General features: G+C 44.3%; 2 protein-coding genes across 3 annotated transcripts in view; both read left to right on the top strand.

Annotated features, from left to right (window-relative positions):
* The first annotated feature begins 4,006 nt into the window (after nucleotides 1–4,006).
* Nucleotides 4,007–5,043, top strand: Imp3 (IMP U3 small nucleolar ribonucleoprotein 3). The gene has a single exon (XM_050119407.1). It carries the CDS (start codon nucleotides 4,112–4,114, stop codon nucleotides 4,664–4,666), a length of 555 nt encoding a protein of 184 aa, XP_049975364.1. The 5' UTR covers nucleotides 4,007–4,111; the 3' UTR covers nucleotides 4,667–5,043.
* Nucleotides 5,044–10,255: 5,212 nt separating this feature from the next.
* Snupn (snurportin 1) overlaps nucleotides 10,256–27,465 on the top strand; it is a 33,533-nt gene continuing 16,323 nt past the window's right edge. Inside the window, exons 1-6 of one of the 2 annotated variants that reach the window (XM_050119406.1) lie at nucleotides 10,256–10,336; nucleotides 13,176–13,338; nucleotides 15,250–15,394; nucleotides 20,060–20,164; nucleotides 20,397–20,493; nucleotides 25,606–25,703. In XM_050119406.1, coding sequence (XP_049975363.1) covers nucleotides 13,181–13,338; nucleotides 15,250–15,394; nucleotides 20,060–20,164; nucleotides 20,397–20,493; nucleotides 25,606–25,703 — 603 coding nt within the window. In that variant the 5' untranslated portion in view covers nucleotides 10,256–10,336; nucleotides 13,176–13,180. Of the gene's footprint in view, nucleotides 10,337–10,433; nucleotides 10,540–13,175; nucleotides 13,339–15,249; nucleotides 15,395–20,059; nucleotides 20,165–20,396; nucleotides 20,494–25,605; nucleotides 25,704–27,465 lie in introns of those variants that run through there. The other variant, XM_050119405.1, reaches the window with a different exon arrangement.

Raw genomic sequence — 27,465 nt, 5'->3', positions numbered from 1 at the left:
GCCTTTAATTCCAACACTCTGGGGGTAGAGGCAGGCAGGTCTCTGTATATTTGAAGCCAGTCTAGTCTACAGATTAAGTTTAAGGCCTGCCAGGATTATGGAATGAGAACCTGTCTCAAAACAAATAAATAAGCAAAGAAGCAAACAGGAGGTAAAATGACAGAAACTAGCACGAGGCCTGGGGAGGGAACAGTCCCTAAAACCTTTAGGTAGAGATACTACTTAAAAGACAATAAAAACAAAAAAATAGAACTCTTCTGATATTTGTGGCCTCCAATGAGGACATTTTATGAGGAGCTGCTTTGGGCTCTTTTTCCATCTGACAAAGTTTTATCTGTTCTCATCATTCCCTCCTTTGAAGTAACAATGCTAAAATCATTTAGGAACCAGACCAGGGATTAAAGCCTACAAACAGTTTTGGCATTTCTTTGGCCTCCAGTTACGACATTTAAAAAAATTTTTTTTTCTTCTTCTTTCCTCTTTCTGTCTTTGTCTTTTCTATCTCTATGTGTATGTATACGTTTTGTTTTGTTTTGTTTTTACAGTTAGGACATTTTTAGCTCATGACTGAGGATACAGGTATTGACTGAGGTCCTGTCTCTAAACTGCCTGTCCCATCTTTATCTCCCAGCCTCATCGTTCCTGCCTGAAAATGCGGCTCTGAGAGCCATTTAGGAAATTGGGAAGTTTCTTATTACCTTTATTTGGTGTGTGCATGTAGGCCAGAGAACAAGGGAGTCTGTTCTTTCCCTCCAACACGGGGTTCCAGAGATGGGTGGTCGGGCTCAGCCCCTGTACAAACCAAGCTATCTCTTAACACTGCTAGATCACCCTAGGACCTTTTATTTTATTTTATGTATTGATTTTTGGTTTTTCGAGACAGGGTTTCACTGTAGCTTTGGAGCTTATCCTGGAACTAGCTTTTGTAGACCAGGCTGATCTTGAACTCACGGAGATCTGCCAGCCTCTGCTTCCTGAGTGCTGGGATTAAAGGCATGTATCACCACTGCCAGCTTTTTTTTTTTTTTAACAGAGTCTCACTATGTAGCCCTTGCTAACCTGGAACTCACTATGTAAACTAGGTTAGGCTCAGACTCAAGGAGATTCACCTGCCTTTGCCTCCCAAATCTTGGGATTAAAGATATAAACTCTCCTACCCCCCCCCCCAAAAAAAAAACAACAAAAAACAAATACACACATACATACACACACAAAGAAATCAGGGCTTCTCTATACAGCCCTGGCTGTCCTAGAACTCTATATAGATCAGGCTAGTCTTGAACTCACAGAGATATCCACCTGCCCTTACCTCCCTAGTGCTGGAATTAAAGTCATTCAGCTCTATTTGAACTTTTTGGTTTTTCATGACAGGGTTTTGGAGCCTGTCCTGGCACTTGCTCTGTAGACCAGGCTGGCCTTGAACTCACAGAGCTCCGCCTGCCCCTGCCTCCCTATTGAACTTTTAATAGATGTCTCCAACCTACCATCTACAAAATGGGCTTTCTGATCTTGCCCATCCCCAAATGTTCTCTGCTTGTATCTTCTTTCTCCATCTCGGGTGATTATGTATATATACATAGCTAAACTGTTGGGATGTAAAAAAAAAAATCATCCTCCACTCTTCTCATCATTTTGTCATTTCCCTTTTACAAGCATCTTAGTACTGCTTTTCTGGCACAGGTACCTTCTTTCTGATCTGACCTGGATGGCTACTGTAGCTTCCTTATGTTTTCTGTGCATGTGCATGCACACAAACACACACCATTGTTCCTTATACAAGAGTCAAGGTGATCTTTGAATTTCTTTTTTCTGATTAAAATTTTTATATTGCTGAGTGGTGGTGGTGCACGCCTTTAATCCCAGCAGACGCTGGCGGATCTCTGTGAGTTTGAGGTCAGCCTGATTTACAAAAGCTAGTTCCAGGACAAGCACCAAAGCTATACAGAGAAACTTTGTCTTGAATAAACAACAAAACAAAAAAACAGAAAAAAAATTATTATTTTTATTTATTTTGTGTGTGCTGCAGTGCATGTCTTAGAGGTCTGAGACAGCTTGAGAGATTCAGTTCTCTCCTTTCACCATGTGGATCCTAGGGACCAACCTCAGATCATCAGACTTGGCTGGTTTTTATTATTGTTCTCATTTTTCCCCAGGACAAGGTTTCTCTGTGTAGCCCTGACGATCCTGGAACTCTCTCTGTAGACCAGTTGTTGGCTTGAACTCACAAGAGATCTCCCTGCCTCTGCCTTCTGAGGGCTGGGATTAAAGACAAAGGCATGCGCCACCACTGCCTGGAACAAGCGTTTTTTAACTGCTAAGCTGATTACCTCAACTCCCTTTAGAGTCTATAAAAAGCTTGGAGTGTTTTTCCTTGTAGGGCTGGGATGACTGTAGATGGAGCTAGCTCAGCAGTTAAGAGTGTGTACTGACTTGGTGTACATGTCTGTCTGTACCACATTTGTACAGAGCTTTTTATTCCAGGCCCTGAAGATGACGAAAAGGAAAGGGGGGCAGTGAATGTCTCTCTGGGCTACAAGAAGAGTGAATTCTTCTGTCCCTGGAACTTTCTTGCATGGATCGCTTAGACCAACATCAAACAGAGTCCATCCATTGACTGTTAGGCTGGTTGCAAGTTCACGTATTTGGAGAATGAGAAGACAGGGGAGGAGAGAGACCAGGGAAAGGGCTGACATTGCAACCCCAATGAAACCGCTTTGAGGTTTCTGTACCAGAGATGCTAGATCTGAGCAGACCTGGAAACCAAACCTTAACCGATGCAGGCTATTCTTTGATAAAGACGAGGGACAACAACCTCACCTGGGAAATGGGGATTGTATGCCATGGCATCAAAGTGTGAGGTTTGGTGGGGTTTGGTGGGGTTTGAAGGGATTTGAAGGGGGAAAGGACCTGTCAGGGTGGGGATGGCATCAGAGCTTGAGATTTGGTGGGGCTTGAAGGGGAAAAGGACCTGTCAGGGTGGGAGTTCAGTAGAAATTTTTTATCTTAGTTCTGCTTTTGTGATTTCAGACAGGAACTGTGCTGGAAGATCTTCTGGAGCTTGGGGGGTGTCAAGCAAACTTGCCAGACAAGGTATTATCACACGAAAGGACTAGGACTTATATTTACACCGAGTTTCTCATTTTCGGTGGGCATCATTCCCACTGAAGACTGTCAGAAACACAGAACCTCCGGACCGACCTGAGTAACATAGAATCGCCTGTAAAATAAGAACCGGGAGTAGTGAAGCAAGCCTTTTATTCCACCATTCGGGAGGCAGAAGTGGGTGGGATCTCTGGGTTCGAGACCAGCCTGGTGTACCTGAAGAGTACCAGGACAGGCAGGGCTGCATAGAAAGACCCTGTCTCTCAATAAAATAAAAATAAATATGATGACCGTAGTGGCTCATGCTCGTAATCTCAGCGTTCTGGAAGACTGAGGCCGGTTGGATTATGGCGATTTCGTGACTGGCCTGGGTTACCTAGGGAGAGACACACTGTCTCAAAAATGTAAAAGCTAGATGTCAGGGCTGCTTCCCACCCTGATTCCATGCGTCTAGGAAACGACCAGGAAACGGGCATGCCATAGGTTTGGCGCTGCTCAGTACTATTTGTCAAGGAGAGAATTCCTTTCCCAGATCAGTGATAGACTCCATGCTGGCCGGGGTGGACTTTTGGCCAGTCCTAGGGACCGCTGGCGCGGAGAAGTTCGCACAGTTCTAACCCATCTTTTAGCAGAGTAAATTCCCTCAAAAGCAGACACTCCGCTCTCCCGAAACTGACGGGAACTTGAAGGGAACTCTCTTGGGAGTCACTAAAGACCGGTACCTGAGATAAAATTGTAGAAGAACTAGGCGACCTGACAGCCCCGTCCCTCCCCACCCGCGGCTACGAGGCGCGACCGCCTTCGCAGGACACGCCCTCCCGACCTCCCCTCTGGCCTTTCCCCCGACAGGAAGTTCCAAGTTGGACCAATTAAAAAATGGAATGGGGGCGTGGTGTTCAGCTTTCTTTTTATTGGCTCAGAGGAGTGGGCGGCGGGGGTCTTCCCGCGCCGAGGCGGAAGTTGTGCTGCGTTCTCTGCGTGCTTTCAGCTTTCTCGGGCTCTTTCCACGATGGTGCGGAAGCTCAAGTTCCACGAGCAGAAGCTGCTGAAGCAGGTGGACTTCCTGAACTGGGAGGTCACCGACCACAACCTTCACGAGCTGCGCGTGCTGCGGCGGTACGGGCTCCAGCGGCGCGAGGAGTACACGCGCTACAACCAGCTGAGCCGCGCCGTGCGCGAGCTGGCGCGGCGCTTGCGCGACCTCCCCGAACGCGACCCGTTTCGTGTGCGCGCCACGGCGGCGCTGTTGGACAAGCTCTACGCTCTCGGCCTGGTGCCCACGCGCGGCTCGCTCGAACTCTGCGACTCCGTCACAGCCTCGTCCTTCTGCCGCCGCCGCCTGCCCACTTTGCTCCTCAAGCTCCGCATGGCGCAGCATCTCCAGGCTGCTGTGGCCTTTGTGGAACAGGGTCACGTCCGCGTCGGCCCTGACGTGGTCACCGATCCCGCCTTTCTCGTCACTCGCAGCATGGAGGACTTTGTCACTTGGGTGGACTCGTCCAAGATTAAGCGGCACGTGCTGGAGTACAATGAGGAACGCGATGACTTTGATCTGGATGCCTAGCGAGGATTCTCCCCGTGGCAACTACAGGTCACTGACCCGGGGATGGGAGGAATCGCCCTTTGTGTTCCGGGAAATTTTCTTCGAATTTGAACTGATAATTAAAGGACTGTCTTAGGAGTCAGTGAGAAGCAGTTTTGTATTGCACTGGGGATTGTTAGCTGCTTGTGCCTTAAACTTGGTGTGCAGAAGCAGGACGTTACCCCTTTCCTCCTTTGCTTTATCGTCTTGAAATAGGACTGAACAGATGGAGAATTGGGTTTTTTTTTTGTTGTTGTTGTTGTTTTGTTTTTATATATAAAGTGGTGCAACTTGAATGTTAAGAAATCTCTCATTTAAAGAAATCTTTAACTTATGCCAATAAATGCCCCTACCACCTTGTTAAGTGTAAATACTTGGCTTCTTACCTAAGTTTCTATTGACCGTACAAGCTCATGAACCCTAAGAGTGGGAATGGGATTGTAGGCGTGAGGTCTGCCGCGGGAGCCTCACATGGAGGCTGCACGGTGTTGGACAAGCTGAGCAGATTTGTCACCAGTCCTTTTCCCGGAATGAATGTTTTGGCAGAGTTTTTATCCACAAGACTTCCTGTTGATAGTCCAGCCCCAGGAAATACCATATTAAAGGCCTGGAGTGTTTGCTTGCCTAAGGAAATGATCACCCTGTAGCTTGGCCAGCTAGTGGTTAGAAGTGATCTGGGAGGTTCCTGAAAACAGATGTTCTTAGGAGTGGTCAAGTGTGTGTTTAGTCTTATGTGCAAGGTCATAGGTTCGATGTTAACCCCAACTGCGAAAACGAAGCAAAAAAAACAAAACAATAAAATTGGTGAAGAGAGAATCAAGTTTTAGCCTAGACGAAATAGAATACAGAGCCCAGCCTATTAAGTTCATTTTTGGGGTGAGAGTGCTTTTATTTTTCACAGGTTTTGATATACAACTCAGGCAGGTCTGGAACTTGAAGTGATCCTCCTGCCTCAGCGTCTCCAGTGCTGGGATTACAGTGTGCACTGATAAGGATTTTTTTTGTTTGTTTTTCGAGACAGGGTCTCATTGAATATCCCTGGCGGCCCTGAGTGCTGGGATTAAAGGTGTGTACCACCACCGCAGGACAACAAGGCTTAGGTTTTATGTGTTTTCTCTACTTCACTAGGTGGAGGCATTAAGGTGCCAGGTAAGATGGCTCAATGGGAGAATTCTTGCTGCTCAGCCTGACAACCTGAGTTTATTCCTAGAATCCGCATGTGTGGTGTGGTGTGTGTATTCACACAAAATAAGTTAAAACAAGCAAACAATAAACAGGGAAGGTACCATGAGATGCTTCCAAATATTAGACCCAGTTTTAAGTAGGTAATATGTATTAACCTATATAACCCTTCCAACAACCCACTTAAATAGACCAGTTACTCTCCACCTTTCAGATGATAATGGAAGATGGGTCAGAGTATTTGATTGCATAATAAATGAATTAGGCTACTCCCTTTTAAGAGACTGCCAATGTCAGCACAGCCAGCTTTTAAAAGGTATGCAAGAGTCTCAGCTTGAGTTTCCAAACCAGTAGCAATAGTAGGCAATGACTGGTCTCAACAGGATGCTATATAAAAAGTTAGAGCTGGTGTGGTGTCCACTAAGTATCTGGGAGGTAATGACAGGAGGAACACTGCAAGTTTGGGGTCAGCCAAGGCTACTCAGCCAGACTGTCTCAAAAAGCAAAACAAAAGGCTGAAGAGATAACTCAGCAGTCAGGAGTACCAGCTGTTTTCCCAGAAACTACAACAGTTCCAAGGGCTCCAGTGTCCTCCTCCGGGCATGCACACGGCACATAGACATACTTGCAAGCAAAATGCCTCCCCACACAAAACACACAAAAAGGTTGATGTGGTGTTGTGTGCCTTTAATACCACCACCTGGGAAGTGGAGGCTGAAGGATCAGAAATTTGAGCCCAGACTGGGTTACAGGAGACCATTTCAGAAGAGTGGTAGAGGTAAGATCAAGTGTCAAAAAGAGAACACGCCTCTGGGGAGTGGATAACAAGGTGATACTCAAGGTAAGCGGTGGTAGGAACAGAACTGGAGCTGTGTGGTGGTGGCACAGTCCTTTGATTCCAGCACTCGGGAGGCAGAGGCAGGGGTTCGAGGCCAGCCTGGTCTACAGAGCGAGTTCCAGGACAGGTAGGGTTACACAGAGCAACCCTGTCTCGCTCGACTCTCACCGCTGCTGAAAGTGAGAACAGAGAAATGGCTCAGATGCTGGGAGCCTGCTCTACTCTTACAGAGGACCAGTTTGTCAGACTTTATCCATAAATCTAGCTCCAGGGGCATGAAATACCTCCCGTCTCTTCAGGCATCCGCACTTACTTGTGTATACACACACACACACAAAATTAATACTTCTTAAAGAATGAAGAATGATCTGGAGAGATGGCTCAGCTAGGATGTTTGGTTGTCATAAATGATTTGGGGATTCACCAGAGAAGACTGCTCAGACATAGGTTTAAGCCAATAGAAAGTATTTATTAGCCGACCAGCGAACGTGACTACATTGGGTGCTTGGGATCCTGGTGTAGCCCCCAGACCTTTCTCAGGGTGAACTTTTGAACACAAAAACCATGTTCCAGGTTGACACACTTCAGTTAAAAAGAACAGCCAGAAGCAGTACTATAGAAGCCAATAAAACAAGGTTATTTCACTTAGAGATGTTCCCGGAACGATGGACTTTGATGGATTACGTCTTTGTTTTTACTTTGGCTGGTGGTGCTATGTGCTGTTTTATAGCATGAATTGCACTTCCACCATGAAGTCAGTTGTGCTAAGGTATGTGACCCTGTTACATAAATATGGCATAGAGAGAGAGAGAGAGCTCTGCAGTTCAGAGCACTTGTTTTTCTTGCCAAGAAACTTAAGGTTTGGTTCCTAGCACCCATACGGTAGCTTATAACCATCTGTAATGCCAGTTCCAAGGATTCGATTCCTCCTTCCGACCTATGTGAGCATCAGCCATACACACAGTACACGTACATATATTCAGGCAGACACTCATACACATAAAATGAGAATAAATAAATCTAAAAAAATAATAGCTGTGGCCACTTTGCCCAGAGGTATTTACGGCATCTCTTAGCAACAGTAGTCCATTTATGTCTTTTTATTCGTGCTTGCTATACAAACACTGTATCACTAAGTTATAGCCTAGTTCTTTTGCTTTTTTGTTTGTTTGCTTTTTGAGACAGGGTTTCTCTGTGTAATATTCCTGGGTATCTTGGAACTTACTCTATTGTCATAGCCATACGTTGGGGTGACATCTGTCGTGGTCAAGCAAATACAAAATAAACGTGGCGTATTCTGGATTCAGTATTCACTGGGCTGCCCTCCTGGTACTATCCTATGTCTCTGTATTTCTTTCATATCTGTTCTTCTTGCCTAATAACATTTCTAATCCACATGTCCCTACCCTGGAGCGTACGAACTCATATAGAGGCTGGACCCTCTATAGACCAGGCTGGTCTCGAACTCACTTTTGAGGGGAGTCTAGGCTATAGAACTAGACCCTATCTCAAAATAAAAGCCAAAGTCTAAAGCTGGGTGGGTCCAAGCACTTTCGCTTAGAATTTCTGTTAGTTTACTTTGAGACAGGTGGCCCAGGTTGAATGCCTATCCTGCCTCCACCTCCCAAGTGCTAGGGTTACAGTCCAAGGTCACCACAACCTGATTCCTGGTTTATTTTTATATTTTTATACATGTATATTTTGCCACCTTTTTCTTTTTTTTTTTTTTAAAGTCCTGGATGTATTGGAACTATCTCTAGATCAGGCTGCCCTTGAACTTACAGAGATCCGCCTGTCTCTGCCCCCCAAGTGCTGGGTTTAAAGGTGTGTGCTACCACTACCCAGTGATATTTTGTCCCTCCTTTTTTTTTTTTTTTTGTTTTTTTTTTGTTTTTTCGAGACAGGGTTTCTCTGTGGCTTTGGAGCCTGTCCTGGAACTAGCTCTGTTGACCAGGCTGGTCTCGAACTCTCAGAGATCCACCTGCCTCCTCTGCCTCCCGAGTGCTGGGATTAAAGGCGTGTGTCACCATCGCCCGGCTTGTCCCTCCTTTTTGAGGATGGGCCGTTTATGTTTTATACTCTGTAAGTTTCTAATATTGAATGCAGGAGTTTAATATTTATTCATCAAATAAGGAAAAATTTAAAAACAGGGTCTCCATACAATTTTGGGTGCCTGGAGCTCCCATGCAAATGGATGGTGTTATATATCCAAGAGATAGGCATCTTGTGTGTGTGTGTGTGTGTGTGTGTGTTTTTTCTAATTTTGAGTGTTTTGCTGGCAATGTGAGCTGCCTTGTAAGTGCTAGGAATTAAATCTGAGTCTTCTTTGCAAGAGCAACAATTGCTCTTAATAGCTGAGTCGTCTCTCCAGTCCTCATCTTGGATTTGTCTACACTCAACATGTACCAACTTTTGATAACTTGTTTCTATTGGATAGTTATGATAGTAATGGATAACTTAGTTATGTGACAAACATTCAGCAAATTAAAACGTTATCAAGAGCTGTGTGGTGGCACACACCCTTAATCCCAGCATTTGGGAGGCAGAGGGAGGGGCATCTCTGAGTTTGAGGCCAGCCTGGTCTACCAAGAAAGTCCAAGGACAGCCAGGGCTGTTACACAGAGAAACCCTGTCTTGAAAAACAAACAAACAAACAAACAAAAAAAAAAAAGCAAAAAAACCCCAAAACCTACAGAGACTGGGTCTCATGTAGCCCAGAATGGCTTCTAGATCGCTATGTAGTGGAGGATGAACTTAAACTTCTGTCCTTCCTGCTTCTATCTGCCTACCTCCTGATGCTGGGATTACAGGTAGGTACCACTACGAATTTAAGTGGTCTTGGGGGTAGAATGCAGGCGTTAGTGCATGCTAGAAAACACCCTACGGAGATATATCCCCAGAGGCAGACTCCTGTTCACTGAAGAGTAAATTGAGTAAAGCAATACACCTGGCTCATCGTAAGCATTCCGTAAGCAAGTCGTGGTGACGGTTTTTTTTTTTTTTTTTTTTTTGGTTTGTTTTTGGTTTTTCGAGACAGGGCTTTTCTGTAGCTTTGGAGCTGGAACTCGCTCTGTAGATTTTACACCCTAGCAAAAATCTTACCGTGCAGACACCGTTTATTGGTTTTATTAGGATCTCTGAACGCTAACTAACAAGATCCAAGCCAGGTTCCTTTCCACGCAGTTAGAAAGGAGAATGGGGAAAGAATATCTTTTAGTTCGAAACTTGAATGCCATTCAGAAAACCACACAAGCAAGACAAAGGCAAGCTGTGGGCGCAGTGCTAGAGCTTGGGCAGACCCGGAGAGGTGACGGCAACGAAGTCAGGGCTTTGTTGGCCCAAGGACCCGGGACAAGTTTGTGCTCAGGAGTGAAGCCTCTGCTTCGCTAACCATCTACGCAGAGTTCGGAACAAACACCAAATCTGTTGGCTCTTCCCGGCGCATAAACATCAATCCCGTACTCAGGGCGGAAGTAATGGCCTGTCGCCACTCAACTCCCGCGATGCACCACGGTAGGCGGAACCGGAAGCTTGGTTGCCACTCCTGGGGGGGCGGGTCTAACTCCGCTAGGGCGGCTAATTGGTCAGTTCGTGGAGGCGGAGGCTGCGTGCGCGACTGACTCCTCGGTGCGGTAAGTCTTGAGTTTGGCCAAGTCCGCTTCCTGGGAAAAAAAAAGAAGTTAGCTGTAACTTCTTCCCATCACCCAATACTTTGCCTTTCCAGTCGCTACCCGGAGAGGCCAACCAGTCTAGGATGTCGGGTTTGGCCATATTTCTGCCGTTGTATGCCAGGGAATCTGACCTGAACTCATGAGGAATATTATTGTGTGGCAGGGTGAGCTAGAGACAGATGACCCCATCAGGGGGGGGAGAGGGGGGGGGGGGGGGGGGGGGGTACTGACAGGGAGGACGGCAGAGTCCGCGGCCGCCTTGAGGGAGCATCTGTCAGACTAGGGAAGAGGCTTCCGTGGGCCTTACACTCGGGAGTTCGTTTCCTTCCTCAGTCTTACTGCCATTGCAGGCGTGTGCCACCCTGTGCCACCCTCTAGTGTACCGTTAGGGTCGGTTTCAGTGGCATACTATTGAGGATGCCTTGGGGGGGGGTGGAGCTCAGTAATTATCCTAATATTCCCAGTTGTATTACAAATACTTTGATACACAACCTTAAATTCACACTGATAGTATTTCACTTAACACATTTTCTAAAGGAAGCACTCTTAATGTCCTAAGGATATATAAATGCAAGCCGGGCGATGGTGGCGCACGCCTTTAATCCCAGCACTCGGGAGGCAGAGGCAGGCGGATCTCTGTGAGTTCGAGACCAGCCTGGTCTACAGAGCTAGTTCCAGGACAGGCTCCAAAGCCACAGAGAAACCCTGTCTCGAAAAACCAAAAAAAAAAAAAAAAAAAAAAAAAAAAGATATATAAATGCAGCTTGCTGCTGTCTTTCTTTTTCTTTTTTCCTCCTGGGTTTCAAACCCAAGGCCTGGTGCAAATTCGGTGCATACTGGGCAAGTGCTCTACCAACGGAAGTATATTCCCATCCTTTTTCCCCCGTTTATTTTTATGTGTCATGTATGCACATTTAAAAGAAAACGTGTACGGGTGTTTTGCTTGCATGTCTGTGCGCCACATGGGTGCACTGCTAGGGGGAAAGAAGAGGGCTCCAGTTCCCTGGAACTGCTTTACAGATGCTCAGTAACCACTATGTGGAACCCGGATCCTCTGGAAGAGCAGCCAGTACTCTTTAAAGGCTTTAAAGGCTGGTGCACACCTTTAATCCTAGCACTTAGGAGGCAGCTTGGTCTACAAACTACAAAGCAAATTCCAGGACAGCCAGAGCTTCTACACAGAGAAACCCTGTCTCAGGGTGGGGAGCAAGAAAAAGCTTTGTAGACTAGACTGGTCCTTGAGCTCACAGAACTCCACCTGCCTCTGCCTCCCAAGTATTGGAACCAAAGGGATGCACCACCATGCTTCACATGAAGCCAGTGCTCTCAACTGCTGAGCCATCTGTGTAGCTCCCTTCCCAAACACCTTTTTCAACACATCTTGCTTCCCTCCTGTGAGCTCTTATCTAGTTCAATTACCTATACCCATCTCCATGTCCTTTTATTTACTAATAATACAAATATTAACAGCATCCACATATGACAGAAAGCATGCAATTTTTATCTTACTAAGTCTTCATTGCTCACTTAAAATTTTGCTTTACAGATCCATACATTTTCCTTATAGCTGAGTAGATATGCCATATTCTCTCTCTCTCTCTCTCTCTCTCTCTCTCTCTCTCTCTCTCTCTCTCTCTCGATGTGCCCTACCTGGTTATTGTATGCTGCATTCTCATTATCTCTTCTGTTGACTATCTAAGCTGGTTCTATTTCCTTGCTGTTGTGACTAATGCAGCAATGAACATAGAATACGTGTTTCTCTGGAGTAGCAAATAGAGTCCTTGGGTATATTCCCAGGAGTGGTGTCTTAGTTAGCTTTTTATTTCTTTTCTTTTCTTTTTTTTTAAAGATTTATTTATTTATTATGTATACAACATTCTGCCTCCATGTATGCCCGCACACCAGAGAAGGGCGCCAGATCTCAGCACAGATGGTTGTGAGCAACCATGTGGTTGCTGGGAATTTAACTCAGGACCTCTGAAAGAGCGGCCAGTGCTCTTAACCTCTGAGCCATCTTTCCAGCCCTTTCTTTTCTTTGTTTTGTTTTGTGTTTCGAGACAGGGTTTCTCTGTAGCTTTAGAGCCTGTCCTGGAACTAGCTCTTGTGGACCAGTCTGGCCTCGAACTCATGGAGATCCGCCTGCCTCTGCCTCCTGAGTGCTGGGATTAAAGGCATGCGCCACCACCGCCCGGCTTGCTTGTTTTCTTTCTTTCTTTCTCTCTCTCTCTCTCTCTCTCTCTCTCTCTCTCTCTCTCTCTCTCCCTCCCTCCCTCCCTCCCTCCCTCCCTCTCTCTCTCTCTTTCTTTCTTTTCCTTCCTTCCTTTCTTCCTTCCTTCCTTCATTCTTTTTAAGCTTCTTTGTAGACTGTTTTTAATCTCAGCACCTGGGGGCAGAGGCAAGTCTATATAAGTTTGAAACCAGCCAGGATTACATGGTGAAAAATAAATAAAAATATCATCAGAATTATATTTAGAACTATTTAGGAACCAAGTTAAGATGCTCTTTCACATCACTGGCTGTTCGGGGTAGCTTATTGTGATGAGAAGCAGAAAAAAGGCAATAAAGGAGCTTTATTTAATGATTGGTGTTTAGATTTATTCCCTCAGCTATTAAACTTTCTGTTATTGACGTACTAATAGAAAATAACATTACTATGACTAATATATAACTCATTTATCTTTTGTTTCCCTCCACAGAAATAACTAATTTTGGTTAAGTGAGATTTTTCTGTTAAATTATAACTGCCTTATTATCAAAAGATGAAATAAATAAATGAGCCGTTTTATGTTTTCCTTTCTAGGGAAGATGGAAGAACTGAGTCAGGCCCTAGCTGGTAGCTTTTCTGTGTCTCAAGAACTGAACAGCACGGCTGCCCCACACCCTCGCTTATCCCAATACAAGTCCAAGTACAGTTCCTTGGAGCAAAGTGAGCGGCGCCGCCAGTTGCTAGAACTACAGAAATCGTAAGGGTGCTTCAACTCCATGGCTTCTTTATGCTGGGAGTTGTGAATCATTCACAGGCCACTGGACTTTTCTCCATAGAACCCCTGCCCAGAAGGGTATTCCTGTCCCCTAGGCTTCTCTCCATAGAACCCAGGCCCAGAAGGGTATTCCTGTCTGCTAGGCTTCTCTCCGTAGAACCCCTGCACAGATGGGTATACCTGTTTACTAGGCTGGTCTCCATAGAACCCCTGCACAGACTGGTATTCCTGTCTACTAGGCTGGTCTCCATAGAACCCCTTCACAGACAGGTATTTCCTGTCCACAAGGTTGGGTGGGTAAATTCTGTCACAGGTATTTATCTTTTATCCGTACATTTTCTGCATATAAAAAAAGAAGAAAAAACTGAACTTTTGAAGCAAAAGCTCACTTATTTGATTACATTTTTCTATTTTTCCTGGCAACACTACTGAACTTTGCAATTTAGACTTCTGCTCCCACATTCCCTGTATTGCTTATGTGTGGCTTCTCACTCACTCTGATGATGGTCTTGGTATGGCTTTCCCATCTGCCTTCAGTCCAAATGTTTCTGTAGTGCCCTTGGAAGTTCAAGTTAATTCTACAGAGAATCGGTGGAAATGTTTTCCCTACATTTAATTCTAAATGCTAAAATGAACAAACAGGAAAAGGGCAACATAGGTGTGTGTTAGGCTGTGCTCTCTGAGGTCAAGGCCTGTCCTTTGTTCTCAGTGCATCTTTGGCCTCTTTGGAGTCCTAACTTAAGGAAAAGCGAATTGGAAGGAACTAGCCACAGCTGTACCACTTGCATAGCGTCTGCATTTTGCATAGCACTGCCAGTAGATGGGCTTAACACAGGCAGTCCCTGATAAATTCTGAGTTGTTTGCTGATTGCAGCCCCACTCACTCCTTTCTTTCCCTGTTTTCTTTTTGGCATTTTTGAGACAGGGTTTCTCTGTATGGCCCTGGACGTCCTAGAACTTGCTCTGTAGACCAGGTTGGCCTCAAACTCAGAGATCTGCCTGCCTCTGCCCCTGAGTGCTGGGATTAAAATTAAAGGTGTGTCCCATCACTGCTGGGACAAACCAGGCTCTTGGTGCTTTTTTTTTTTTTTTTTTTTTTTTTTTTTTTTTNTTTTTTTTTTTTTTTTTTCCCCTTTTTTAGACAGGGTCTCACTATGTAGCTATTCTGGAACTCACTATATAGACGAGGTTTCCTGAACTCCCAGAGATCCACCTGCCTCTGTCTCTGGGGTACTGGGATCAAAAATGTATACCACCACACCAGCAAAGATGTCAAGTCTTAAGCCAAGTAGCTTCTTTTGAAAGTCAAACAAGATCAACATGCTGTCTGAAGTGGAATGCCCCAGAAGTGTCTCTTGCTGTGAACTTCTCACTGCCTTTAGTGTTTCCTCCTTCCCATCTCTGGGCTTTTGATGAGTCTGCCAGGCAGGAAATGTTTCTCATCTGGAGTGCAGTGGGGTAATGTGGGTTTAGCTTATTCAGCTAGTGAGTCTTGGAAATTCCTCTAAGGATGGTTTACTTTGAACATTTTTAAAATAATTTATTTTTATTTTATGTGCACTGGTATTCTGTTTACATGTATGTCTATGTGAGGGTGTCTGATCCTGGGTTGCAGACAGCTCTGACCTGCCATGTGGGCTCTGGGGATTGAACCCAGGTCCTCTGGAATAGCAGTCATGCTCCCAACCGCTGAGCCACTTTTCCTGCCCCTGCTTAGGAACTGTGAGGTGACAGTCACTAGTTTAACCTTACAAAAGAAGTTTTGTTATTTCTTACCCCCACCAGATTTCCCTAGTCACTTCCAAATTTGTCATCCTTTAACTGAATGACATCTCTATGCTGTAGGATATCTTTGTATAGTACGCATAGACCTGACCTTATCTTCTCCTCCAGCAAGCGGTTGGACTATGTGAACCATGCTAGAAGACTGGCTGAAGATGACTGGACGGGGATGGAGAGTGGGGAAGAAGATAAGAAAGATGATGAGGAAATGGACATTGACCCTGGCAAGAAGTTACCAAAACGCTATGCTAATCAAGTGAGTGTTCCAAAGGTTTACACTCAAAACCCACCAAATAAATGCTGCTATAAAAAGAGGGTGGGCAGTCTATAGAGCAAGTGCCAGGACAGGCTCCAAAGCTAGGCACAGAAACCCTGTCTCAAAAAAACAAAGGAAGAAAAAGGATGGGCATTGGGTGGTCATACATGTCTTTAATTTGAGCACTTGATGGGCAGAGGCAGGTGGCTATGAGTTCGATCGAGGCCAGCCTGGTCTACAAAGCGAGTTCCAGGACAGCCAAGGCTGATACACAGAAAAACTATGTCTCGAAAACAAAAACAAACTAAAAATGGGGATGGGCAAGGCTAATGAATAGGAATTGCTGGTGTATTTGTAGAGAGAATGATGGTAGCAGAGCTGGCTTAAAGTTCTGCTAGCTGACTGGAGACACTGATGAAGGTAGATGTAGTGCTGCACGCAATCCAACACCCTCACACAGACATATACGAAGGCAAAACACCAATGTGAATAAAATAAATAAATTTAAAAAAAAAAAAAAAGAAAGAAAATTCTTTTTGTTTGTTTTGAGACAGGGTTTCTCTGAGTATCCCTGGCTATCCTGGAACTCACTCTGTAGACCAGGCTGGCCTCAAATTCAAGAGATCTGCCTGCCTGTGCCTCCTGAGTTCTAGAATTAAAGGCATACACTATCACTACCAAGTGCTCCTATACTCTTAGAGGAAGTGTAGCTATAAGTAAGTTTGCTATACGAAAATAAAATTCTTGAACCAGGTACGGTAGCACTTATCTGTAAATTTTAGCATTTAGTTGAAAGGTTAAGACCTTAGCCAAGGATTGCCAGAGGTTGAAGGTCAGCCTAGGCTATATAATAAATGACAGATCAGCCTGATCTACAGTATGAAATTCAATTTCAAGAGAGAGACAGAAAGGAAAAGAATACTACAATTCTGTTTTTTTTTTTTTTTTTTTTAGTATAGTCACAGGACTGGGCAGCCATTATTCAATTCTAAGACATTAATTTTCTGTTTTGAAGTATTTTATTAGCTATATTTATTTGTTTATAATTTCATATGGCTATATAATGCTTTCTGCTTGCTCTTCATCCTTTCTCATACCCCTTTCACTTCTTCAACTCCCCTCCTCCCTACAAATCCTTCCCCCAGATTTAGGTCTTTTTGTTTTGTGACCTGCTGCATTTAACCAAAGTCATCCCCGTATCTATATTTGGAACTATGATATGCATTGGAGCCTGGTGGGCTTACTAGTGGGTTTGTATCTGAAGACATTGATTCCCCATTCCCAGAATCTATCCATAGCCTCCAGTTCTCTCTCTCTCTCTCTCTCTCTCTCTCTCTCTCTCTCTCTCTCTCTCTCTGTGTGTGTGTGTGTGTGTGTGTGTGTGTAGACCTTGTTGCCAAGGCCAGTCTTTTGTTGGCCTTGTGCAAAGAAACGGCAGGTTCTGTGAGTTCATGATTATAATGGTTATTCATGCCCATAAAATTGAAGATAGCATTTCATAGCCCTTCTCCATTCTTTCTGTTTCCTCATCCAAGATGTTCCCTAAGCCTTAGAAGGGAGGTGTAAATGTCTGTTTTAGAACTGAACATTCAACTGTCACTTATTCTCAACACCTTTAACCACCAACCATCATTCACTCCATCATTCTCCGATTAAGATTAAAAGTAGTTGCCAGGTGGTGGTGGCACACCTTTAATTCCAGTACTTGGGTGGCAGAGGCAGACAGATCTCCGTGAGTTTGAGGCCAGCCTAGTTTACATACCTCGTTCCAGGACAGCCAGGACTACACAAAGAAATCCTTTCTTGGAAAAAAAAAACAAAAACCAAAAAGCAGAAACCAAACAAACAAAAAGACTTAAAAGTAGTGTTTGTTTGTATAACTGTTGAGAGTTAGAAGGCAGTTGGACATGATGTTAGTTTAGCTTAAAAAAAAAAAAAGAGTAATAAGTCTCTTCCCCAGAGCCTATGACTTTTGTGGCCATTTATCTCGGATTGAGGTTTATATTACCATGCATAGATTCCCTCCTGTAGCCCATACCTCGAATGTGATTAAGTTGGTTACTCCTGTAGCAGTCACACCACTATTGCACAAATGGGCAGGTTGGTATTGTAGGTGTTAGGAGGAATTGAAGAATAGCAGGCTTGGTAGAAGAAGAAGCTGAGACCCTTCAGAAATAAGCTTTATTAGGAAAGAGATACTGAAAACTCTGGGGGCCGTGACTGGGCTGTGAGGTTGAAAACCATCAAAAGGACAATCTGTCAGATCAGAAGCAGCATGATAGGGCCTTTAAGAGAAATAGAGGCTTCCTCTTAAAACTTAGAAAGGAGACAGATATGTAGGAACTAGAGGAAAGTATATGGCACATCAAGAGTCTAGACATGGACTGTTCAGAACAGAGTTGCCTTTCATTTCCTTTATGTTAGCCATACATAGGATTTTGATGGGTTTTGATGATTTTTAAGAAATTGCTAGGAGGAGCTGGAGAGAATGCTCAGCAGTTAAGACACTAGCTGCTCTTCCGGTGGACCTGAATTCAATTCCTAGCACCCACATGATAGTTCACAACAGTTTGTAACTCTAGTCTTGGGATCCGATACCCTTTTCTGGCATTCTTGAGCATCAGTCATGGATGTGGAGCACAGACATACATGCAAATAAATATTCATATAATATATAAAATAGAGTAAAAACCAGTTGCGGGAAAGTTAAACGGGATCACAGGATGATTACTTTTTTTTTTTATAATTTATTATTATTTTATGTGTATTAGTGTTTTGCTTACAGGTATGTCCATGCGAAGGAGCCAGATCCCCTAGAGTGGAGTTACAGACAGCAGTGAGCTGCCATGTGGGTGCTGAGAATTGAACCCAGGTCCTCTGGGAGAGCAGCCTGTGCTCTTAACCTTTACACCATCTCTCCAGCCCCAATAGGATAATTCCTAAGGCATGTGGAACAGATTACGCTTTGTAAACAGAACTGTAGATCACAGAAATACAGGAAGTTTGGATATTGCCACTATAAATAAAATTTAATAGCCTTCTTTGTGAGAGTCCCAGAATATACTCAGAAGAAGGATAGGGTCATATCCTAGGTATACACTTAGGCAGTAGCCTGATCTATTGTTAACTTTCTTATATGAAAATACCTTTTATCTTTTTAAATTTTTTTCCTTTGGTTTTTCAAAACAGGGTTTCTCTGTATATATCTCTTTTCTGGAACTCACTCTGTAGACCAGACTTGCCTCAAACTCAGAGATTCTCCTGCCTCTGCCTCCCTAGTGCTGGTATGAAAAGCATATACCACCACACCTTTTTTTTTTTTTTTTTTTTTTTTTGGTTTTTCGAGACAGGGTTTCTCTGTGGTTTTGGAGCCTGTCCTGGAACTAGCTCTTGTAGACCAGGCTGGTCTCAAACTCACAGAGATCCGCCTGCCTCTGCCTCCCAAGTGCTGGGATTAAAGGCGTGCACCACCACCGCCCGGCCACACCTGGTTTTTAAAGTATTTTCTATTGAGTTAATAGCTCTTTCAGCAAATACTGGCAATCATGCTCGAATTATTATATTATTATTTGTTTTTTTGAGGCAGGGTTTCTCTGTGTAATAGTCCTAGATGTCCTGGAACTCGCTTTGTAGACCAGGCTAATCTCAAGTTTACTGAGATGCGCCTAACTCTGTCCTAGTGCTGAGATTAAAAGCATGTGCCACCACCGCCCAGCTCAAATTATTTTTGTAAACTGTGACTATGTCTATGACTGCATGAGTTTTGTGTACTACATGCATGTAATATGCTGGACTCCCCTGACACACACACTGGGTTTCTCTGTAGCCCTGATTGTCCTGGAACTAGCTCTGTAGACCAGAGATCCACATGCCTCTGCCTCCTGAGTGCTGGGATTAAAGATGTGAGCCACCACTGCCAGTTCAGGATTGCAACTTTAACATTTAGGAGGTGGAGCCAGGAGGATCATAAGTTCAGAGTCATGTTCACCTACATAATGAGTTAAGGCCAACTTTAAAAATTCGAAACATGGGCGGGCGGTGGTGGAGCACACCTTTAATCCCAGCACTTGGGAGGCAGAGGCAGGCGGATCTCTGTGAGTTCGAGACCAGCCTGGTCTACAAGAGCTAGTTCCAGGACAGGCTCCAAAACCACAGAGAAACCCTGTCTCGAAAAACCAAAAAAAAAAAAAAAAAAAAAAAAATTGAAACATGTCATTAAATTGTCCAGGCAAACTGTGAATTAGACAATTCTCCCACCTGAGCTTCCCAAGTAACTGAGATTATATGCCTATACCACCATGCCTGTCTCCATAAAATCTTTTATCATAATGTGTGGCATGTCAATTTGGGAAATGATGCTCAAGTCTGAGCATGACTCAGGATGAGTATTCATTCCTGACATGCAAACCCAGAATATAATAGTTATAGACCTTTAGGCCTCGAGGTCAGGCAGTAAGGGCAGATGCCAAGTCACCAGTAAATGCCTTGCATCTGTCGGTTATGCTGGAGATCAGCTTGCTTCTTAGAGCACCTGGCATGGAAGTACCTCTGCCCTCAGCTTTTAGCTGTATTTGTATTACATGTGTAAGATGTTAATGCTTTGTTCTTGTGATGTTTGAATTATATATTCTTGCTGATCTTTTAACACCATTTTTGTGTTCCTAGTTGATGCTTTCTGAGTGGTTAATTGACGTCCCTTCAGATTTGGGGCAAGAATGGATTGTGGTTGTGTGTCCTGTTGGGAAAAGAGCCCTTATCGTGGCCTCCAGGGTAAGTAACTGCTTCTTGCCTCTAACACCAGCAAGCCTACTATGTGACAAGTGTATATTTGCTTCCCATTTTCATCAGCCACACCTCTGTGTCTGACGTTGGCCTCAGAGTGCTTTCCTGCTGGAAGAGACTTTTGCTGACCATCTTTGCGCTATGACAGCCCTGTAGTAGAGAAGCAAGAGTCAAGGCCATCTGTGAATGCCTAATGAGAATGGCAGCTTTCTCTCTACAGGGTTCAACCAGCGCCTACACCAAGAGTGGCTACTGTGTCAATAGGTTTTCTTCCCTTCTGCCAGGAGGCAACAGGAGAAACTCAACAACAGCCAAAGGTACCTACCTATGATATGTATTTACTGGTTTTTTGGTCTTTCTCTCCCACTATCTCTTTGGTGCTGGAGCTCAATCACAAAGGACCTCTGAGGCTTCAGGGGCTAGCCAGCCAATTCCGTAGGTAAAAGGGCTTTTTGCCAACTCCTCGTAACCTGAGATTGAGCCCACAGTGAAAGTTAGAAAGTTAACTCCTAAGAGTTGTCTTGTGAGCTTCACACATGTGCTGTAGGACATGCCCATGTACATGCAACATATTTAATAATAAAACTTACAATTAAAATGCAACACTAGGTCTAAAAGCAAGGTTGAGAGGAAGAGCTTATTTGTCTTACACTTCTGCATTGTAGCTCATCATTTAAGGGAGCCAGGACAGGAGCTCAAACAGGGCAGGAACCTGGAGGCAGGAGCTGATGTAGAGGCTGTAGAGGGGTGCTGCGTACTGGCATGCTTGGCCTGCCTTCTCATAGAACCCAGGACCACCAGCCTAGGGGTAACACCACTCACCATCAACAGCTAATTAAGAAAATGCTCTAAAGATTTGCTGATAACCCAATCTTATAGAAGCATTTTCTCCCTCCCTCCTTCCCTCCCTCCTTTTCTTCCTTCCTTCTTTCCTTCCTTCCTTCCTTCCTTTTTTTTCTTCTTCTTCTTCAGTTTTTCGTGATGAATTTCTCTGTGTAACAGTCCTGGCTATCCTGGAACTCGCTTGGAACTCACTTTGTAGAGTTTAACAGGCAGGTCTTGAAATCACTGAGATTCACCTGCCTCTACCTCCCAAGTTTGAGAATTGAAGGTGTGCACCCACTACTGTCTGGCTTATTTGGAATTTTGAGACAGGGTTTCCCTGTATAGCCCTGAATATCCTGGAACTTCCTTTGTAGACCATGCTGGCCTTGAAAAATACACCTGCTTCTGCCTCCCAAGTGCTGGGATTAAAGGCAGTGTACTACCACCTCCTGGCAGTAAGCATTTTTTTTTTTTAAGATTTATTGTGGATACAGTATTCTGTCTGCATGCATGCCTTCATGCCAAAAGAGGGCATCAGATCTCATTACAGATGATTGTAAGCCACCATGTAATTGCTGTGTACTGAACTCAGGATCTCCAGAAGAGCATCCAGTGCTCTTAACCTCTGAGCCATCTCTCCAGCCCAAGGAAGCATTTTTAAAATCAAGGTTCCTTCCTCAAAGATGACTTTAGTTTATGTCAAGTTGACATAAAACTACCCAGCACACCATGTAATTGAGGCTGGCTCCAACCTCCCAATCTTCCTGCCTTAGCCTCCCTAGTGCTAAGATTACAAACTGAGATTATAAGAATGTACCACTATGTGTAGTTATTTACTAAGTTATTGTCATTTAAAGAAAAAAGTAAGTCTTGTATAGCCCAGGCTATCTTCAAACTTGCTGTGTAATCAAGACTTGAACTCTAAACCTTTGATCTATTTCCCAAGCAATAGGTTATAAGCATGCGTCATTATGTGCCGTTCATTTGCAATTTTCTTTACTAGTACAAGATAGTATCTTGCCTGGCTAGGTATTTTTTGTTTGGGTATTTTTTTCTATTAATTTTTTTATATTTTATTATTTTGTGTGTGTGGATATTTCTCCTGTATGTGTATCTGTGTACCACTTGCATACAGTGGCTCTGGAAGCCAAAAGAGTTTGTCAGACCCCCTAACACTAAATCTATAAACTACTGTGACTTGCTATGTGGATGCTGGAAATTGAACTGGGTTCTCTGAAAAAGCAATCACTGTTTTTAACTTCTGAGTCATTGCTCCAGCACCATAGTTTTGTTTATGAGACAATATCATGGTTCACAGGCTTGACTTCAAATTACTCTGTGGCTAAGAATGATATTACTTTATTGAATGTTGAATATTTTTGAGTATTGAACCCATAGCTTTGTGCTTCTCAGACAAACACTTTAACAATGAAGTTACATCCTTTGACTCCATGTTTTACTATTGTTTGTTTTTAACAGGCGGTCTGTTCAACAGGCTCTGGGATAGAACAAAATTTAAAACTTTGCAAATATTCTCCATAGGAAAAAGCAGAAAGCAAACCAGATGCTGAAATTAGCATTTCAGTTAATGGTGGGAAGAGTGGGATGTTTCTGATGCTTCAGTGTGGGGGCCATGAGTTTTGAGTGAACCCAAGGAAGTTGGGGGTGGACCTCTGACATGTTTGGGTTGATTCCCAGGGTTAATCAATGCACCCTTGGAGCCTGGAGATGGATTGCAGGAGCAGGTGTGTGCACATCCTGGGTCTGAAGGTCAGGCGATGAAATGAGTGAATGCCTGGGGATAGTGGGTGGATACATGAATCGGGAAAGTAGACACCCAATGTTAAAATGGGACTCTAGGAGCCAGCCAAGCCAGCTGGAGAGGTGGAGGGCATTGGGTTAGAAGCAGACCAAGCAAAGTGAGAGCCAGGGTTGATTCACACTCAGCTGAGTCTTGTAGAGGCACTGGGTGGAGCTGGCTGCTCCTGAATCTAATGTGGAACTGGAGTAAAAACTACTAGTTGGTTTCCAGTTCCAATGAATCCAAAATCTTGTCTTTGGCTTTGTTAGTCTCTCTCCTCCACACCTAGAAGACAATGTTCTGTAGGACTTGATCCATAAGCAGTTACACTTATCCTCTATTGAGGATAGAGGGACTCAGTCCTCTAGTTATAGGCAGACAGAACATAGTGGAAGGGCCTGTTGGCCCTGGTGATCTCAAGGTTGTCCATCTAGAGCAGGAGGTTCTGTTAGCCCATCTCTGTGCACCTCTGCTGCTTTGTATCCCAGGCTGCTGATAGTCACAACCTTCTTTCTTTTCACTTTGACCCTTCTGAAAGTTGGCAGGACAAGACCTCTTTGACTTTCATGGGTATTCCCTGGGTCAAGTTGTCTAATGCTCTTGCCCTTAGGTATGGGTGAGGTAGGTCCCTTCTTTATTGTATAGAATTAGGCAGAGTTTACATTTGTAAAAATTCTATGTGAGTTTCTATAAAATATGAACTGTCTTTTTTTTTTCAAGATAGGGTTTCTTTGTGTAGCCTTGGCTGTCCTACAACATTAGTTCTGTAGACTAGATTGTCCTCAAACTCACAGAGATCTGCCTGCCTCTGTCTCCCGAGTGCTGGGATTAAAAGCATGTACTACCATGGCCCAGCTGTCATTGATTTTGATAGTCTCAGGGCCAGCTGCTGTTGGTTTTCTTTTTCCTTTTTTTTTTTTTTTTTTTTTTTTTTTGCTGTTGGTTTTCTTGTTTATCCCTGTTAACTCTCCAAGGACGAGGCCATGACCCCATTCCTACTCTCGCGCCCTGGTTAATGCTGGAAATCCATAGGGAAAGGACTTGGGCTTTAGGAGACAGGGAAAAACCCTCTCCTGAGGCCTCACCATCAGAGCATCCACAGCTTTCTGTGTGAAAGCACAAAGCAGACTTCTGGTTAGTTGTTTTAATGACCCACTTTGAACGCTTCCTCCCCTCAGGGTCAGGTCTCCTCGATTCCATGATAAAATGCAGCCCTGTGAGGCCCTCTATGTAGTATATCTCTGAATGAAGATCATGCCTTGGCCCATTACTACAGTTCTTTCTCCTGTAAAGGTCCCTGAGAGACTGTCAATTGTAATGACACAGTGAGCTGTTGCTGAGGTTTCCCAGTCCAATTCTTTCTTCTTTGTCATTTTCCTACTTAGCTGTTCTCCTACCTGGCCCTAGTAAGTGGACTAGGATTAAATAATGTATTGGTTGTTTTGAGTGGAACTGGCAAAGCTGAGGCCCAAACCCTGCTCTATTCTCTTCCTGCTCAGATTCATTGAAGATTTCTTCTGTTTTCTCTAGTAAGGGTAGCCTTCTCTGTTTTGTTTTGTTTTTCCTCTTTTTCTTTCTTTCTTTTTTTTTTTTTTTTATGATGGAGGTTCATGTAAGGATCAGGTTGATCATGTACTAAGGATGACATTAAATTCCTGATCCTCACCTGGTGGTGGTGGCACATGCCTTTAATCCCAGCACTCTGGAGGCAGAGGCAGGCAGATCTCTGTGAGTTGGAGGCTGTCTGGTCTACAGAGTGAGGTCCAGGGCAGCCAGGGCTACACAGAGAAACCCTATCTCAAAAAAACCACACACACACAGACACACAAATTAAATAAATAAAGCAAAAAAAGAAAGAAAAAAGTTCCTCATCCTCTTGCTTCAGCTTACCAAGGGCAGGGAGTACAGGCAAGAGGCAATGTAGCCTGCCAACTCCTATTGTTGATAGTTTATGTTGGTGACTTAGCTCTTGTCTCTTTCTGTGATCATCTTATATCTATTTCCTTGAAGAAAGTGACGAGTTCTACTTGATATTCCTCACATAGCGCAGCACTTACAATAAGAACATGAAAAGTAATTGTAAGCCAGATGTGGCTGTGTCCAGTCCCTCAGAAGGTCAGTGAAAGCTTGGATAATAGCAAAGCCTTTCACAAACACACACAACAAAAATAGGCTAGAGTGGCTGCAAGGAAGTCAGGGACAGTAGGACTGCTGTGAGTTTGAGGCCAGTCTGGGCTACAGCGTGCAGTCCTGTCTTAAAACAGTAAAAGAGCGGGTTTGATGGTGCCTGCCTGTAGCACTTGGAAGATGGAAGCAAGAAGATCAGGAGTTTAAAGATAAAGCTTATCTTTAAAAAAAAAAAAAAAAAAGCAAAATAGGCTGGGCGGTGGTGGCGCACACCTTTAATCCCAGCACTCGGGAGGCAGAGGCAGGCGGATCTCTGGGAGTTCGAGGCCAGCCTGGTCTACAAGAGCTAGTGCCAGGACAGGCTCCAAAGCTACAGAGAAACCCTGTCTCGAAAAACTAAAAAAAATAAAAGCAAAATAAAATCTGAGCTTCTTTAAAAGTAAATAAATGTCCCAACTTGTTTAGAATGCCCACTTGGCTAAAGTGTGATCTCTAGACTTCTGCTATGCCAGGTATCTAGAAAGGGCTATGCAGGATTCTCTCCTTGATGAGCCCACCATCTTTAGTGCTGACAGTTGCCACAAGTCCTAAGGATTGTTAAGATGGGCTCCTCCCATCATGGTGGATGGAACACTATCTTTGAGTTCTGTGTTGACTTTCTTCCTTGTATCTGTAGACTACACCATCCTGGACTGCATTTACAGTGAAGTGAACCAGACCTACTATGTTTTGGATGTGATGTGCTGGCGGGGACACCCTTTTTATGACTGCCAGGTAAGGATTGATAATCTCCTCGTCTTTCCTGTCTTCTTTCCTCTTGGGAAGGTGGGTCAGCGTGTGGGTTTGGTACGTGACCAACTTCTTGGTAGATACAGGATGTGGTAATCAAGAACCACATCTAGTGCTCCCTGCATCCTCAAGGGTGTCTGAATTAGCTTACTTTTAAAAATAAGTAGGAGGAACTAAGGGAAGTATGACAGTTGTTAGGGAGCTGCGGGCTGGGGCTATGCTAGCAGTTGTGGCCGCCGCTTGCCTCGCTCTAGAGAATGGGAGGATTGTTGTAGGGACAATGGAAGGGTAAGAAGTTATGCAGACAACACCATCAAATTAACTCCTGTACCTTCTGTCTTTCACCCACCACATCCTGACCCTGAAAATGCCAGGTCATCTTTGGTATGATACAGAGCCTCATCTCAAAGCTTGCTCAAGGAAGAGATTACAGACATGATCCACTGTGCCTAGCTCCAGATTGACTGACTGACTGACTGACTGACTGCCTGCCTGCCTGCCTGCCTGCCTGCCTGCCTGCCTGCCTGCCTTCCTTCCTTCCTTCCTTCCTTCCTTCCTTCCTTCCTTCCTTCCTTTCTTTCTTCCTTCCTCCTTTCTTTCTTTCTTTTTTTTTTTTTGTGAGACAAAGTCCTACTGTGCAGCCCTGGCTGGCCTGAAACTCAGAGATGCACCTCCCTCTGCCTCCTGAGTGCTGGGATCCAAAGCGTGCACCCCTACACTGGGATAGCCCACTAGACTGTTTCTTTCTATTCGGTTACCTTATGGTGGATTTCAGGAATGCCAGCTAGTGGGGGCTCAGCTTGTCTGGGATAGAATCTTGCTATCTAGCCCTGGGCGACACTGGAACTCATTAAGTAGCCACACCCTGCTTTGTCTTTGAAACAAGAAGTCTTTATTTAGCCTAAAACAGTCCCAAACCTACCATCCCCCTCCTGCTTCCTTCTCCCCAAGCGGTTGAGAGTATAGGATTTGTCTTCATTCTAGCTCCAAGTTTCCCTTTAGTTTTTCATTTTTGGTATTTTTGTTTGCTTGTTTGTTTTTTATTTTCCAAGGCAGGCTTTCTCTGTGTAGTCCAGGCTGTCCTGGAACTTGCTCTGTAGACCAGACTGGCCTTGAATTTACAGAGATCCTCCTGCCTCTCTCTGCTTTCCTAGTGCTGGGATTAAAGAAGTGTGCCACCACCACCTAGCTCTCCCTTTAGTTTTGTTAAAGGATGTTCACCACATATATTCATAACTTACAGATTTGGTAATTAAAACCACATATATATTTTCACATATATAGTTATACTATAAGGAAAACACAGGTTCAGCGTAGTAGCTCATGACTGTGGTCCCTTTATTACAGGCTGAAGCTAAAAGAATGTCTTGAATCTCAAGCCCAGCCTGAGCTATGTAGCAAGACCATTCCTGTCTCAACAAAACAGATCAGGAGACTGAGGGTGCAACTCAGTTAGTAAAATGCTTACATACTGCACACAAAACTCTGCATTCAGTTCCCAGCACCTCATAAACTGGTACATGCCTGCAGCTTCCACAGAGGATCAGAAGTTCAAAGCCACCCTCTGATATATAGCAAGTTTGAGGCCAGCCTGAGCTACACAAAACCCTGTCTCAACAATAACATGGGGCTAGAGAGGTGGCTCAGAGGTTAAGAGCACTGGCTGTTCTTCCAGAGGTCCTGAGTTCAATTCCCAGCACCCACATGGCAACTCACAACCATCTACAATAAGATCTGGTGACCTCTT

This window comes from Alexandromys fortis, unplaced genomic scaffold (genome assembly GCF_014885135.2).
Source record: "Alexandromys fortis isolate MF-2015 unplaced genomic scaffold, M_Fortis_MF-2015_v1.1 scaffold_167, whole genome shotgun sequence".
NCBI lineage: Eukaryota > Metazoa > Chordata > Mammalia > Rodentia > Cricetidae > Alexandromys > Alexandromys fortis.
The sequence above is the reverse complement of the archived record's forward strand: the minus strand, read 5'-3'. Positions and strand labels throughout refer to the sequence as shown.

What these genes read in the sequence shown, in the direction of transcription:
- Imp3 (XM_050119407.1), top strand. Translation starts at nt 4,112, where the DNA reads ATGGTGCGGAAGCTCAAGTTCCACGAGCAGAAGCTGCTGAAGCAGGTG.